Source organism: Pagrus pagrus (assembly GCF_965226575.1).
Source record: "Pagrus pagrus genome assembly, chromosome: 20".
NCBI lineage: Eukaryota > Metazoa > Chordata > Actinopteri > Spariformes > Sparidae > Pagrus > Pagrus pagrus.
Window position 1 is genome coordinate 12918478 of NC_140207.1, and position 15011 is coordinate 12933488.

The 15011-nt window shown below is 41.5% G+C and overlaps 1 protein-coding gene across 1 annotated transcript; it reads right to left on the reverse strand.

The window, feature by feature from the left end:
- Positions 1 to 8169: 8169 nt before the first annotated feature.
- Positions 8170 to 14562, reverse strand: prdm14 (PR domain containing 14). The gene is made up of 9 exons (XM_084340814.1): positions 13752 to 14562; positions 12278 to 12950; positions 11760 to 11813; positions 11505 to 11665; positions 11148 to 11418; positions 10854 to 11056; positions 10435 to 10536; positions 9281 to 9500; positions 8170 to 8927 (listed from the first exon to the last, which is right to left on the reverse strand). Exons 2-9 carry the CDS (start codon positions 12906 to 12908, stop codon positions 8764 to 8766), a joined length of 1806 nt encoding a protein of 601 aa, XP_084196940.1. The 5' UTR covers positions 12909 to 12950; positions 13752 to 14562; the 3' UTR covers positions 8170 to 8763.
- Between the last annotated feature and the right edge of the window lie 449 nt (positions 14563 to 15011).

Genomic DNA, 15011 nt, shown 5'->3' on the forward strand with positions numbered 1-15011 from the left:
CTGGACGAGCAGCTTTAAGACCTTTCAGCTTTACATTCACCCACGTTTGGCACCATCGCAATGCATCAGGTTCTTAAACAGTCATTCCAGCCCCGAGGTGGCTGCTAAGCATTCACACCCCGGGGCCTTTCAGCCTGTTCTCCCCTTTGACCCTGCGGGCCTTTGGGAGCTGCCTGGGGTCACGGTCAATTGTCCCGCGAACAATAGAAGAGACTATATAACCTTGTTGGTAAACTGTGGTTTTAATAGGCAGTGGAAGGAAGGAGTAGACCCTGACAGAGGAGGATGTTGACCCTGACACTTTATCATCAAATGTGTCCTGCTGATGGCATTTACATGAGCTGGAGGCATGATCACATATTTATCTGGCCACTGGGAAGTGACAAAGTAACAGCATTGTCACATTTAGAAGCAAGAAATCTATAGAAATCTGGATTTAAACTTCTGTTTGACTGCATGTAATGACTGTGGCTCAAGGGAGGCAGAATAAAGGAGTTGCATACAAACTATGCAGCAGCAGGTGCCATAGTTTCTTTATGTATCATTTTTCAATATAATTATGATTGTGACAACGCTGTGCTCAAGATCTGGTGAGGTTTAGAAACAAAAAACACTCGGTAAGGGTTAAAAAAGGCTCATGTTTTGATAAAAGATCATATTTTCTCGCCACAAAATGAAAAAAAATGTCCCAACATCATTAAAAATACCTGGTTTTGTTGCCACAAACACGGTGGCAAAATGTCATGTGTCTAAACACGGAGAATATCTTGACGTTTGCTGAAATTACCAGTGGAAGCGCACGGCAAACGGTGGTCTTGAACAGTCATCATGTCGTACAATTCCAGATTTTATTCCGGCAACTGGGCTGCACAAATCAGATGATGGTGGCTAGAGGTGTTCAAGATTACCTGCAAGGGGCCGCAGGTTTGATATGATTTCAGACTTAAAATCAGACTGTAAGCTGACAGAGCAGCAGTATTACCGTGATTAGAGAGGCTGAGGTGGGGCAGAGGAGGTGATGAGAGGAGGAGGAGGAGGGAACTAACTAGCTGATAAAGCAGTTGTCCTCTCTTGTCTCTGTGCTGTTAGCTTTTGTTAAATGTGACTGACAGCTATTGATGCATACATAGCTGACCTGCCTCCCTCTGTCCATCACTCCATGTGCATGTGTGTGTGTGTCATGAGATGGCTTGAGCACATTTTTGACATGGATGTTGACGACTTTTATGCATGGAGTCTGTGTGCATATGAGGGCTTGGTTTTACAGGGTTGTGTGTGGTTCACTCCTGTACTCTCATGATGGTCCACAGGGAAATCAATCATCGGCTGTCCTGTGTGGCTGGTGACTGTGCATTCTCCAGGAAGAAGAGAGGAGGTGAGGAAAAGAGTGCTTATTAGCTAATCCACTTCAAGAGGCTTGAAATCTTAGCACTTCCTTCACTTTCTCTTGCTCTGTCTCTGTCTCTTCATGCCACAGTCACAAAAAACAAGAAACACGGTTAATTATTTTCCTGAAATACATAAAACACACTCCGTGTCCCCCGTCCTCCCCCTCTCCGACAGTAACAGAGAGAAAGCAAACAGATCTATTTGACAGGATGGTGCAGAGTCGATGTCCGCCATACGTCAGTGTTGTCCTCTAGGTGTTCGTCTAAATGGACAGCTTAGTTAGGATTAGTTGGACTAACAGCAAACATCTTAAGAGGCAGGGAGGTCACCTCGTCTGTGCATGGATGCGCATGTGGCAGGAGTACAGTGTCCATATGGTGTAAATCCTTCCCTTAGGGACAACACATGCAGTCCTTCTTTTACTGGCAGAAAGTAAACATCTTAGGCTTTCTTATAAACATTTAAATCCCTCTCTGATCTCTGTAACCCCAAACTATCACATGCACCTAAAACTGGAATCAAAATTTCTAGATTCGGTGGGAATACTCAGCTGAACTTTCACACAAGTGAATTTATGCAGGCATGCACCCGCGTGTGTCTTTCCTCTGGCCAATAGTTTCGTAGCAGCATGAGGTCCAACTGTCCTAATGTATCAGTTGAAGACATCCCAGGTCCTTTCAACATCACGACCCCACAGAGAGAGACATTCGCCTGAGAATAGAGCCTGGCTCAACAGGGGCGGCCAGAACCATGATGTATCTGTCACATGGGAATTAGCAGGGGTGAAAAAAGTATTCAGATCTTTTACTTCAACAAAAGTAGCAATACTGCACTGTCAAAATAAAAGAGCTTAACCTTATTTAAGTAAAAGTGTGTAAGTATTATCAGAAAAATTTATATAAAGTATCAAAAGTAAGATGTTTTTAGATAAATATTGCTGCTGCATTAATGTGTATGTTCCATTTTAGTGCTGTTAAGGTTGAACTTATTTTAGCTTCTTCATACACCATTGAGTAGTTTAATCTACGGTTATGCATCATATTAAATTTGTACTTAAAGGTGCTATATGTAAGATTTCAGTTAGCTAGAATCTAACAACCGGCTTCAAGCACAAGTCCTACAGAGCCCCTTTAACTAAAATAATCAACAGAGTTTGAAGAAATAAGTTTTTACGTAAAGCCAAAGATGTCTATGTCTTGCAGAGATTTCTACTGAAGTTAGCATGCTAACCAGCTAGCTTCTGCCCGTCCTGTCTCATAATACCACTTTGTACCACGAAAGAAGCAACGGTGAGTTACTGTCGTGTGAGAAAACGAAGACTGCCTCGAAAAGCGAGAAATCATGTCCATCAGCAGAAAACAAATGACAGAAATAGAAGCAAAATAGTTAGCCTAACTTTGGCATTACAAACTTACATATAGCACCTTTAAGTACAGTCCTTAAGTAAAGTGTACTGTACAAAAAGTTTGCATGTGTTTTTGTGGGAAACGCAGCAGTTTCTGGCAATTAAATCCGACGTAGAGGGGCAAGAAATGTGGCGTGATTCAGAAATAGAAGTGTGTGTGTGAGAGAGAGAGTACTGTAACAGTAGCTCCTCTGCTATCTTCATCACTCACAGGAATAACAGTTGGGCACATACAATAGCTTTGCGCATAAAGACACACAAATAGCACACCGAGAACTATTGTGAAGCGCGACGCATGGGGAGAAGAACCCCATAACACTTTCTAACATCCCGAATGACAATGGCAGATGTCAACCTACAAGCAGATTTACTCCCTTCAGCGCTGTTGCATATGAATCGGCCTAAAAGAAGAGCTCGGCAGTCCATCAGGGGTTAAATAGTTCAAACAGGAGCAAGGAAACAGTGTTTCTAATAGATAGAGAGATATACAGTAGATTTTATGATGGCTTACTTTGAGGGTTATGTGGGGTGTGTGTGGGAGTGTGTGTCGGTGAGGGGTAGGCCAAAATATGTTGCCCCGTGGGACCACAGTGGAACCTCACACCAGCCCCCACAGAGAAGGATAAGGCCATCTGCCCTCCTCACGCATCAATCCTACCTAGAAGACACACACACACACACACACACACACACACACACACTGAGTGCTGGGCAGCAATCTGGAGAGGCTTTGCAGACAGTGTTTGATCTGCCTTTCATCCAGTCAGCAGCATGCAGGCCGCTGAGCCTCTCCGTGTGTCTCCTGCTGTACTGTCCACCGTCCCAGTGGAAATCACCAGCCGATAACAGCAGCTCCAAACCTGAGGCATGAATGGCAGGACACAAGCTGATCAGCCTCATCTCTTGACTGTGTGAGCAGGAGGGGGGGGCAGAGCTCAGTGGGTCCATTCAGACTTAAATGACTTAACTCCAGTGTTGTTTCTTTAAAGGCAGAAGTCACACAGATAACATGCTGCTGTGATGTGAGAGAGAAGTAAAATTTTGAGTAAAAGCGGGCGTTAAAATGCGGGACAGAACAGAAAGCATGCAAGAGTAAAGTCTGCCTCCAACACACCTCCATTCATTCTCATAGGCCTCATGAAACTGCACATGAAATAAAGAATCTATAGAAAAGCAAGGTACATTTATTTGTTTGGCACTTTCAGACAGAGGTATTTTAAAGTGCTTTACATATTTTACATCATGCGCAATATTACCTTTTATTACTTCTCAATATCATTGTTGATTCTACCTTTCCTATTCAGTTTTTATTGTAGTTTATTTTTCTGAAATTGATCTAATTTTATTTTGTTATTTTTCTGGCAATGATGTCAGCATTTACTTTACTTTTTTAACTTATATTTAATAGGCAGAGGTTTCATTTCAAACAAATTGAAAAGGGGAAAAAGATCAATTAAAATGACAGAACAAAATAAGACACAAAATAATAAGCCACAAATACAGTTATAGTGCAGTTCTGAATTCAATAAAGGAACTAAATGTACAGTTAATGCAAAAATATTACATATGGTATCCTTAATTGTTCAGTAATTAATCTTCTTATAAAATAAACGAACCTGTTTCACTGATGAAATAATTTAAAAAAAATTTATGGGAGGTTTTACTGGCAGATGATGTACCTACTGCAAATGTATTTGCAGTCTTTTTCTGTCCTTCAGTATACATGTACTGTACAAACATTGGTAAGGCTATTACCTTAGCAGGTGGAAACGAGGAGAGGAGAATAGGAAAGAGAAAACAAGAGCTGATTACAAAAGAGAAGGGCAGAAATAAGACAAAATTAGAAGGGGGACAATAAAGAAAGGAAGTTGGGAGAAGATGAAGGAAGTAATAATTTAAGTACAAAAAGATCCACAATACAATACGATATGATAAGATACGATTTGTTACGGTAGGGTACAGTTTGGTACGATACGATACGATACAATGCGATACGATACGATACGATACAATATGATACGATACGATACGATACGATACGATACGATACGATACGATACAAAACAAAACGTAACGATACGGTGTGATATGGTACGACACCATATGATATGATATGATATGATATGATATGATATGATATGATACAATATGATACAATTTACTTTATTGTCCCCTCTGGTAATTTGTCTTGGACACAAATGCTGTGCACATATAGCTTTCTCCAGATTTGAGATAATAGCAACAAAAAACAAACAAACAAATAAACAAAAAAAAAACATGTAGACAGAGCAGCACATACCACACATGCAAACACAAATAAAACAAATTACATATATTGCACATACTACACATTTTGCACATATTTCATCCAGTAATGGTGAGAACACCATAAGCGACAGCACAATGCTTGCAGCCTGAAGCAGCATTATTAAAATCTTCTACAACAAACCAATGACAGGAAATATCTAACTAACAACACACTTCTGTAAAGATGGCGATTTTGACATATTATCTTGGAAGACACAGAGTTATCTTGAATGAGGAGAAAAAGTAAAAACATCAAGTGGGGAAGGGAATTTCCAAACCTACAGTATGTAAAATTAATAAATAAATAAAAAAACAAAACTCCTGAATAATTTTAAAATAACATAAAGCTTTTTGGATGGTTTCCAGTGTAAAGAAACAAAAAATGAGAGCGACGTCACAATGAATTGAAAGAAAATCCCTAAAACATTTATAAGAGGATGTTTTGGAGGGTATATAAGCAGAGATTGCACTTAAAAGTGTCACTATCTTTGAAAAATGAACATAATTCTCTTCCATCTTCATCATTGCTGAGTTTTCATGTGAGGTCGACTGGGGCACAGATGGACGGAGAGCTGGTGTGGTTATAGTTTATGAGTCCACTCAGCTGAGAGTCTGAGGCCTGTCTGGAACCAGGGGCTAGCCTCAGCATCAGCCAGACACACACACACACACACACACACACACACACACACACACACTACACTGACAGCTATTAGGCAATCAATAGAAGCTAATACATCAGAGCATTTGACCACTCAGCTCCACTAGCTTAGCAGACTGAGAGGAGAGGAGAGAGAGGAGAGGAGAGGAGGAGAAGAGGAGAGGAGAGGTCTATCAATCATGCTGTATGAAATGCATTTTACAGGCATAAAAGCACACAGGTTGGCCCCAGATGTAAGATTATCCCTGTAGCAGCACTCGCCTCTTTATATCAATAGGCATTACTAATTGATCACAGCATTAAATTCAGTTGTGGCCGCATTTATGGGCTGACTTGAGTGTTATAAAACATCACAAACTGTTTTGGAGAGAGTTATTGCCGTTTGCTTTGGCCTCAGAGGGAATTAACCTATAAAACTCCCCTGCTTCTATCATTAATATCACATTAATATGGAGATTAATCTGATGGATCGTCCTCCAGAGGCCCTGTTAACTAGTTGGGAGGTTAAGTGTGAAATCAATCCTTATAAATGACCTGGATTAAAATTCCAAGTCCTAAATCAACCAATCAAAGAGGTGCTAGTAAAACCAGTCTTTTAGCGCAGCTCGCTAACAATCTCAGTATTTCAGCTCTGGCAGCTCATTCTCCTTCTTTCTCCTTCTGTCTTTCTTTTTGTCTTTTTGTTTCTTGTCCCATCCTTCTCCTCCACCCCTCTGCTCCTGGATGGCCACAAAGGGGAGTATCCTGGCCTTTCACAGCAGGGCCCTCGAGGAGACTCGGGGGTTGTATACATGGGAGGCGCAGGCCCAATGAAGGGTGATCTACACTTGTTCAAGGAGCCATATTTTGGCTATTTGAAGGGAGAGGGAGGCTGTTAAACATTCAGTGAGGAGGTGACCCCCGACCCTGAAGGCTGCCGTCCATCCGTTACAGAAAATTAACAGAGAGGCTTGGTGGAGTGACTTTACTGCTCTTCTCCTTGCAGAAAAGAAGAGCAAGAAGTCCAATTTTAGCTCTTTAAACACGCAAGGTGAAAAATCCCTTACATTTAATGCTTTGCAGAAAATCACCTGTGATTTGTTCAAAACACGTCCTCCTTTCTTGTCCTTTCTGCTTTATTTCTCTTCTCCGTCTGTTTGAATCTGTGCTCACTTAGCATCGTCGCAGCATCGTGATGTGCGACTACATGCCCCCAGTGTGATGTACGGTGACCCAGAGGTTAAAGGTGACATAACAGAGCACTGAGACAAAGGCTGGACACTGTGTCATCTGTCAGACCGCATGCTGCTGCCACCACCACTACCAATTGGGGCTTTCCTCAAATTAACCCCATCACACATACACAGACACACAGCCTGTTACAGATCTATCTATCTATCTATCTATCTATCTATCTATCTATCTATCTAAATATCTATCTATCTATCTATCTATCTATCTATCTATCTATCTATCTATCTAATCTGAGGACAACACATGTGGCACAGTTGGTGACAGTGTAAGGGCAGATGTCAGTCACAGGGAGCTCCTTTGTGCATGGAGCAATAGACCACCTTACTGCTGCACTCTATTGTCATTCATTGGGTCCAGTGGGGTTTGTTCATTTTTACTGTGAGCACACAAACTCCAATTCATCACTCGGCTACATGTACTAGACAGTGGATGCACACAAAGGGACACATGCACTGAAAGGACTGATGGTGATAACTAGGCCTGCACACACAAATGGCAGCAAAGTGTTAACCAAGGCCCGATCCATGGAGCCTTTTCTGAGTTTTACAACTTTACACTCTCTTTTAAACTGCAGTGATGGACACTGATACACTTTTTTTTTTAACAAAGTCATTTCAAAAAATTATTTAACTGATGAAATAACTTTTTAAAAACTACTATTTATAATTTAACTACTTAAATATGAGATTTTGACATGTTTTATAGATTTCTGACCCTAAATTTGTGCTGTATTAAAGGAGCACTATTAGTTTCGGGGAAGAGATTTTAAAGATCTTCACTGACTGAGTTTTTATGCCTAAATAAATAAACCCTTTATTTTCATGACTGAATAAACTGAGTAAACAAATTGACCTTAAAGGACAACACAATTTCATACTGTTTTACTATGTTTAATATGTGGCGGACCCTGCCACCTTTCTATCTTCAAACAGTGCTCTGGGGACCTTATTTTCTTCTGAGAACAGCTTGTTTATTCAGTTATGGAAAAAAATATTGCTAAATTTGTATCAATACCTCGTTAATATTGTAAATATTACAATTCTAAGTTAAAAAATCTTCTCCAAAACTACACAGTGCCCCTTTAATTAATTTGTTCTAAAATGGGATTTTCAACAGAAGACTTGCTCAGTTCCCACATTAAACCAAAGCCAACAATTTTGTTTCCATGCGCTGATTTTTTTATTTGTTAATCATGAAAAAGCGGACGCTCAAAGAGAACAAAACGAGGACACTTTCGATTGCTTTTGCAGCCTTACATTACAGTAAAAAATATTATCATACATTATAAATTAAGAGAGGGTTTGACATTTAATTTATACACAAATAAGCTCAAATCTACATAGATAAAAATAGCCTTGCTTTTCAAGCTTAGTCGATGCAAGAAAATCCAACATAATGATGATAATAATAATAATAATAATAATAATAATAATAATAATAGTTAGTTAGTTATTATTTGGCATCACATTGGGTTAACAAAATCATTGCAGAGTAAAAGCTTTAAGCCACAAAACAACAGACAACATATTTTAACATATTATAAATAGATTTAGACACAACAATTTAAATTAAAATGAGCCTATTTAAATAGGCCTGTTATATAGAACAACATTTCTTTTCTCAAGCAGCATTTACATAAGAAAAACCACGAGATCCTACCTTATAGGCCTGATTATTTATCTGTGGTGGCAGTAGCACAATGTTCTTAAAATATTACACACGATTAAAATAGCTCTCTGTCATTACAGTACATTTGAGCTGATGAAGACTAATTCCAGGGCCGATATTCTGGGTTTAAACCTGTTAACCCGGTGTAAGGGAGGCTCTGTCCGGCGCTTTTCTGTACTTTAGGATTGTCCTTGACTGGAAACACGGAGTCCTTCTGTAATCCACTCCCTGGAGAAGACGGGAGAACTGTGCTGTCCAGGATTTCTGCAGGGGAAATAAGAAAAGCTCATAAATAATCAGGCAATGCAACGTTTTTTTGTCTGCAGCTTAGAATATTTATTTTTCGGAAATGATCAGCTGAAGACGAGAAAACAACCAGTCTGTTTAAAAATCATGCATTTCTACACATGTAGGCCTACTGCTATTAAAGGACTGATGATTTACCTCATTATGGGATGATAATAAATTGAATTTAACAACTAATCCTCTCATTATTCGATTGCTTGAATTAAAATCAAAAGGTAAACACAGGCTTGAGGTGAGTCTGCCTCTTAAAAGCTGGAATTCTTCGGCCGATTTGTGTTTTTTGTTTTTAAAAAAAATGAATAATTCCTTACTTTTGTGATTTTTCATGTGGTACTGGAGCTCCTGTTCCTCTTGAAAAGTAGCCCCGCACAGGTCGCAGGGATGGGGCTTGTCCTTGGCGTGGGTCCGCCGGACGTGGCTGTCGTGTGCGGCGTGCGAGGCGAAGGCCTTCCCGCAGTGCTTACACTTGAAGGGTCGCTCTCCGGAGTGCTGGCGGATGTGTGTTCGCAGGATGCTGGAGGCTGTGAAGGCCTAGAGGAGGAAAATAAACCCTGTCAGTGTTATATTTTCGTTTTATTTGATTTTTTTTGTTTTTTTGCTCGGTTAAATTCACACTTATGGCAACAGCAATGATGGCGTAGCCTATATCAGCGAGGACATATTTCGTATTAGCTTGCTAGTAGGCTACTTTTAATCAAGCTAACTTGGCCAAAAAGTCACCTCTAGCTACAAAGTTTTAGCAAACCACTGATTGACTTCATGTCGAGATAAGGCCTATTGATAAAACAAGAAAAAATCGTCCAAGATTTTTGTTTAATTTAATTTTATTTGCCACCATTTTTATGAAAAGGTGCAACGGCTCCCAACGTTAGCCCAACTGAAACGGCTGCTAACCTGGTCTCGTGTCGCTTAAATCGTCCCGTTGAGGAGACAGGGGATTGGGTTAAACAAAACCTCCTTCGGGTGCATAAAAAGGGGAGGATATCAAGAACAAAAAACACTTCTGCTCATTCCAGGGCCGTAAATTTAAAGTATAATCTCGGCAGACAAAAGGGTGGGTGTACATCTGGCGATAATTAGCATGTAAGTGTCTCCGCGGAGCGTGCCCGGCGAGGGGAGCAATAATGAGGGGCTCACGCCAAATGCACCATGAAACGAGGGCGCAGTAAATGGATCCAAAATGGTTCCGGTTTAAAGGAGAAGTGAGGAGGGGGTAAAAAAAAGGGCCTGCACGTAAAAGAAACCAGAAACTCAAATACAAATTTTGCTGAAAATTTAAAGACATTTCCTTTTAAAAGTCACTAAATAACAACAGGCCACTTTGTAATAATTCTGGTCCCTTCTATGCATTTCATACTTGAATCTAAGCTATTAGCAGGTCGACTGCACTGAATTTGCACAGCTAATGGCTAATACAGCAACACAGCTTAAGAAAAAAGAGACGAAAAAAATGTCTTCCTCTTACCTTATTACAGTAGACACACTTGTACGGCCGCTCTCCAGAGTGCACACGCATGTGTTTGTTGAGACTGGACGACTGGGAGAAACTCTTACCGCACACCGAGCACTGCGGATCAGACAGATATGAGACATCAATACGGGTAAAAGTTTTTTTTGTTCTTTAGAAAGGTAAAAATTGGAGTGTAATGTTTTTTTTGATGAAAACAAAACTTGAATCTGTTTTTAGTTGTATTGCTTTGGGCTATATAAGCACCAACTACAGGTCTGACAGTAATTTGCCTTTTTACGAGGCCTCATAAAAACCTGAAGCATCCGTTTCTAAGCGACGCTGCGGGGAGCTGTTCTTTCAGCACCACGCAAACTTTTTTGCGTGCGCATCGGTGGATGGGGCTGGTGCGGATACACCCTGCACCGTTTCAGTACCTTGTGAGGCCTGTGTTTCTCGTGAACGTGTAAGATGTGGATCCTCAGTCTGTCTCTCTTCTCGAAGGACCTGTTGCACAGGTGGCAGGGGAACTTCCGGTCGCCCTGGTCCACGCAGCGTGTGTACTTCAGGTGCTTGTCTCTGTAGTACTTGTACGCGAACACCTTCCCGCATCGGTCACACTTGAAACCCTCACCGGTATCTGGAGAAAACAGAGAAAAACATGTTAGGTTTTGTGGTTAAACTAAACAAAAAATGTGTTGATGAAAGCAAGATGAAGGTTAGATTCTGACCTTCAGCGGGAGGAACCGTGGTGTTGTCCTCCTTGGGGTCTTTCAGGGTGAGAGGGATGCCGAGGAACTGCATGTAGCAGTCTCCATACCACACCAGCAGCTCCTGGCCTGCTCGGATCTCCTTGCAGGCCTCGTAGAAGATCTGACCCTGGACCTGCACAGCGATTAAGTTCTGCTCGTCTGGGAAACGAGCACACTTCACTAAAGACATCCAGTTCCCTGAGCCTCCCCTGCCGTCCACAAAATGACTCAGCCGGCCGTTTTCAAACACCTGAAGGAGGGGAAAAAAAGTTAAAACGATCTGATTCTGATATGAATACTTGGAGCAGGACTTTGGCAAGGAGTGCAGCGCATTACCTCCCACATCAGCGTGTTGTCGTCGTAGGTTTTAATCTCGCTCGTGTTGACCAGTTTTCCTCGGAAAGGTCCAAAGCGCGTCCCTTTGGGGAGGCTCCTCTTCTCGGTGAAAACTCCGCTGTGTGAGACGTTTCCCCAAGAGGCCCGGAGGATGGTTAACCCTGAGACACAGCGTCAACACAGCGTCAAACCTCAGCCGTTCAAGTATACACAGGAGTAAAGATGATCATTGAATGGAGAGTTGTCAAGTCTTACCCTCTGGAAGTTCAAGTGTCTCTTTGTCCAGTTGGAGAATGTGAGAGTCAGAAACTGAAAAAAGAAATGAATCGCAGGTGAGCAAACAGGGGATAAAACTCACGGTTCATTAAAGGGGCATTATGTAGTTTTGGAAAAAGAAATTCAAACTCAGAATTTTAACATTGACACAAACGAAATATTTATTTTTTCCATAACTGAATAAACAAGCTGTTCTCAGAGGAAAATCAGGGCCCCAGAACCCCATTTGAAGCTAGAAAGGTGGCAGGGTCCGCCACTTATAAATAAAGTAAAACATTATGAAACTGTGTTGTCCTTTAAGGTCAGTTTGGAATTCAGTTTATTCAGTCATGAAAACAAACAGAGTTTGATTATTTAGTGTGTTTACACATAATAAAACATCTTTTCCCCCAAAACTACATAATGCACCTTTAATCCAGTGCATTTAAGTACTTTTTTTTTAATCGCAGGATTGCATTTCTACACAAAACATCCAATAACTCAAGCACAACTCTCACCTGACTTTTCGGGCAGGGCCAGTCCTGATATGGCGTGACCCACGTTTCGCTCCTGGCTGCCGGAGTACCCGTACAGCACCATGAACAGGTCATCCTCGCTGAAATTATAAGACGTGCGCGTTTTCTGTTGGGACAGCTCTGCGCTCCGGAGGCGAAACAAACTCTCCTTCGGCGGTGAAGAAGAAGAAGAGGAAGAGGACCTTTCACTGGACGGGCTGCTGAAGTCTGAGGACAGCGGACCGGCGGCGTGCTCCGTCACCACAGCTGCCAGCTCCTCTGGTTTGGAGTAGAGAGGCTGTCCGGGCAACATCTGGCTCAGGTAGGGGAAGCCGGACGCGCTCAACATGTGTTCGTGCAGGACCGAGGCGTGGTGGCCGCCCTGGCCGAGGAACTGAGGGGCTCCTCCGGCGTGCAGGTTGAGCGGCAGGGACGTCTGAGTGTCCGACACCAGGCGGCCGAGGGACTTCAGCGGGTGGAGGAGGTTGTGAGTCCGCGGGAAGAAGTCCATGTAGTGGTGGGGGCCGGGGAGAGGGGCAGGGTAGAAGCCCCGAGCCGGACTGCCCTTCAGCATGCCGCCTTGGTAGCTCTTGTCCTTCAGGACTACAGGGATGCTGGACAGGGACACCGACATAACGGCACGGGGGTGAGGCAAAGGTTCAAATGGAGATGTATCCTTGAGGGAGAAGAGGGGGGAGGGAGGGGAAGTGGGGGGGGAGTTATAAAAGTTTAATGCAAGAAATCTAAAAAAGGAAACATGACATCAAGGAAGGTTGACCACACCTGAATTAGTCATTTTAATTTGAGTAAAGTGGTGTGATTGAAATACCTTAAACAGACCACGGATACGTTATTTAACATTTTAATGGATCTAAAAACTTATTAAACACCCAGAATTTCTGTTTTAAAGTGAAATGGACTCCTGTCGTTTAGAAATATTGGTCAAATATTGACCAAAGCCGTTGCATAATAGGTAAAAGCAATAAAGTGAATTGGGACAGCCGATTTTGCAATATTTCCAGCTGAGAGGACACGCATCAAATGATCATCAGCGACCGGCTGGAATATGGTGTGATCTCTTTTTGGGAAAGCCTTCACCAGTCAGCCAGTAAATAGAGAGACAAACCAGGGTCATGACACTAATTACAGAACAGTCGGCCAGAGCAGAGGTCAGCATTAATGAAGCTTTTTATGGACCTTAAAGTCAGCGTACAATTATTGCTTAAAACAGACATCAGCAGGAGGATTGTTGGAGCAATACCTGGGCGAAAGGAAATAATTTACAATCAGGAAAAATAAAAACAGGATTTTGGAATTTACCAGAAGAGAAAGAAAAGGATTAAAAATGTTTTGTGCTGTGAAAAAGCTACACTATCTTACGCATGTGGTATTTTGAAAAGAATATACGTATAGAATATAAACAGGCCTATAACATAAAAGAATGAGTCACGAATTCATTGTTGAAAAAGAAGCTTACCTTGTTGAATAAATTGGAGATGTTTCACAGTGAAGTTGTCTCTGTCATGTCCACAGGCTTCAGTTTCAACAGCGTCCGAGTATGGAATCAGTCACAGCCGATAAATCTCCAAATTGTGCAGATATCAGCCGAGCAGGTCTAAACTTCAGATAACGTGCTGCGGGAACCGTCCTCTGTGGTCATCTGAGGGCACCCTCACTGTACACACTCAGGTCTGCTGGAGATGCTTCCCTGCACCTTCTTCCTATTGGCCAAGACATCAGCTCGCCCTCATGCATCTCAATGCCCCCGTAGGAATACATTTTCTCAGGGACGACCCACCCCTTTAACATCTCCACATCAGCCCGCTCTCTCTGCCACACAATGAGGCTGATTGAGAGAGGTTCCCCCGAAACATTTCCATACGAGGACCCCCCACCCCAACACACACACACACACTGTAGGATTTTATCTCAGGGACCCCCTGTGGAGTATAGACATGTGTTGTTATGACTTGGATGTGGTGAATTAGCAGGAGAGAAAAGGTCAGGACGGTCGAAAAAGGCGTTTATCGGCCCTGGGTGTCCCTGCGCCAAACTCCATTTAAAAAATGATCAAAACTAAAAACGAATGACCAGCAACACATTAGTTTAATTTATACCACACATTGTATAGATATTGTGATCATCATTGACTTTTATGGCAGTAGGCTAATGCCCTATCATTGGTATTGTTTTGAATGTATCTGTATATAGGCTATTTTATATTGAGTTTGGTAGGCAAATTTTATTAAAGCTCATATAGGGACAGACATTGCAAGATAGCTTTGGCTGTAGGCAAAATGTTGGTATGTGTCACTGGTCTATACAGGCCTAATAGTCCCTGCAGACATCAGATTAATAAAGGAAAAGTCTACATACTAATTTATGTGTTTAAAAGTCTCATTTTTTTTTTAGATTAGCTTAATTACTGTGAATGCAGCATGCAGGCTAAAACCCAAAACGAAATCCCATTAAGATATGTCTACATTTTGGAGAGTCTCAAGCAAAGGTAGCTTCATTTTGTTTTGTGCCATTTCTTTTGCATTAGCCTATTATTGTATTAAAATGTATTTTTTTTTGGCCAAATTGTAATTCACTTAAAATTCATATTACAGTTTATTTGGGTATTTTTTTCTTTATTAGTCTAAATTTAACAGTTTTTATTAAAAAATGTGTTTTCCTAATGCTAATCATATTTATTCTTCGTTCATTTTTATGTATTGGTAAATATAATGAAAAG

What these genes read in the sequence shown, in the direction of transcription:
- prdm14 (XM_084340814.1), bottom strand. Translation starts at nt 12,908, where the DNA reads ATGTCGGTGTCCCTGTCCAGCATCCCTGTAGTCCTGAAGGACAAGAGC. An exon ending in GACACTTGAACTTCCAGAGG is followed by an intron (nt 11,666 to 11,759) that starts GTAAGACTTGAC and finishes GCTGTGTCTCAG; the next exon opens with GGTTAACCATCCTCCGGGCC. An exon ending in AGAAACACAGGCCTCACAAG is followed by an intron (nt 10,537 to 10,853) that starts GTACTGAAACGG and finishes TCTGATCCGCAG; the next exon opens with TGCTCGGTGTGCGGTAAGAG.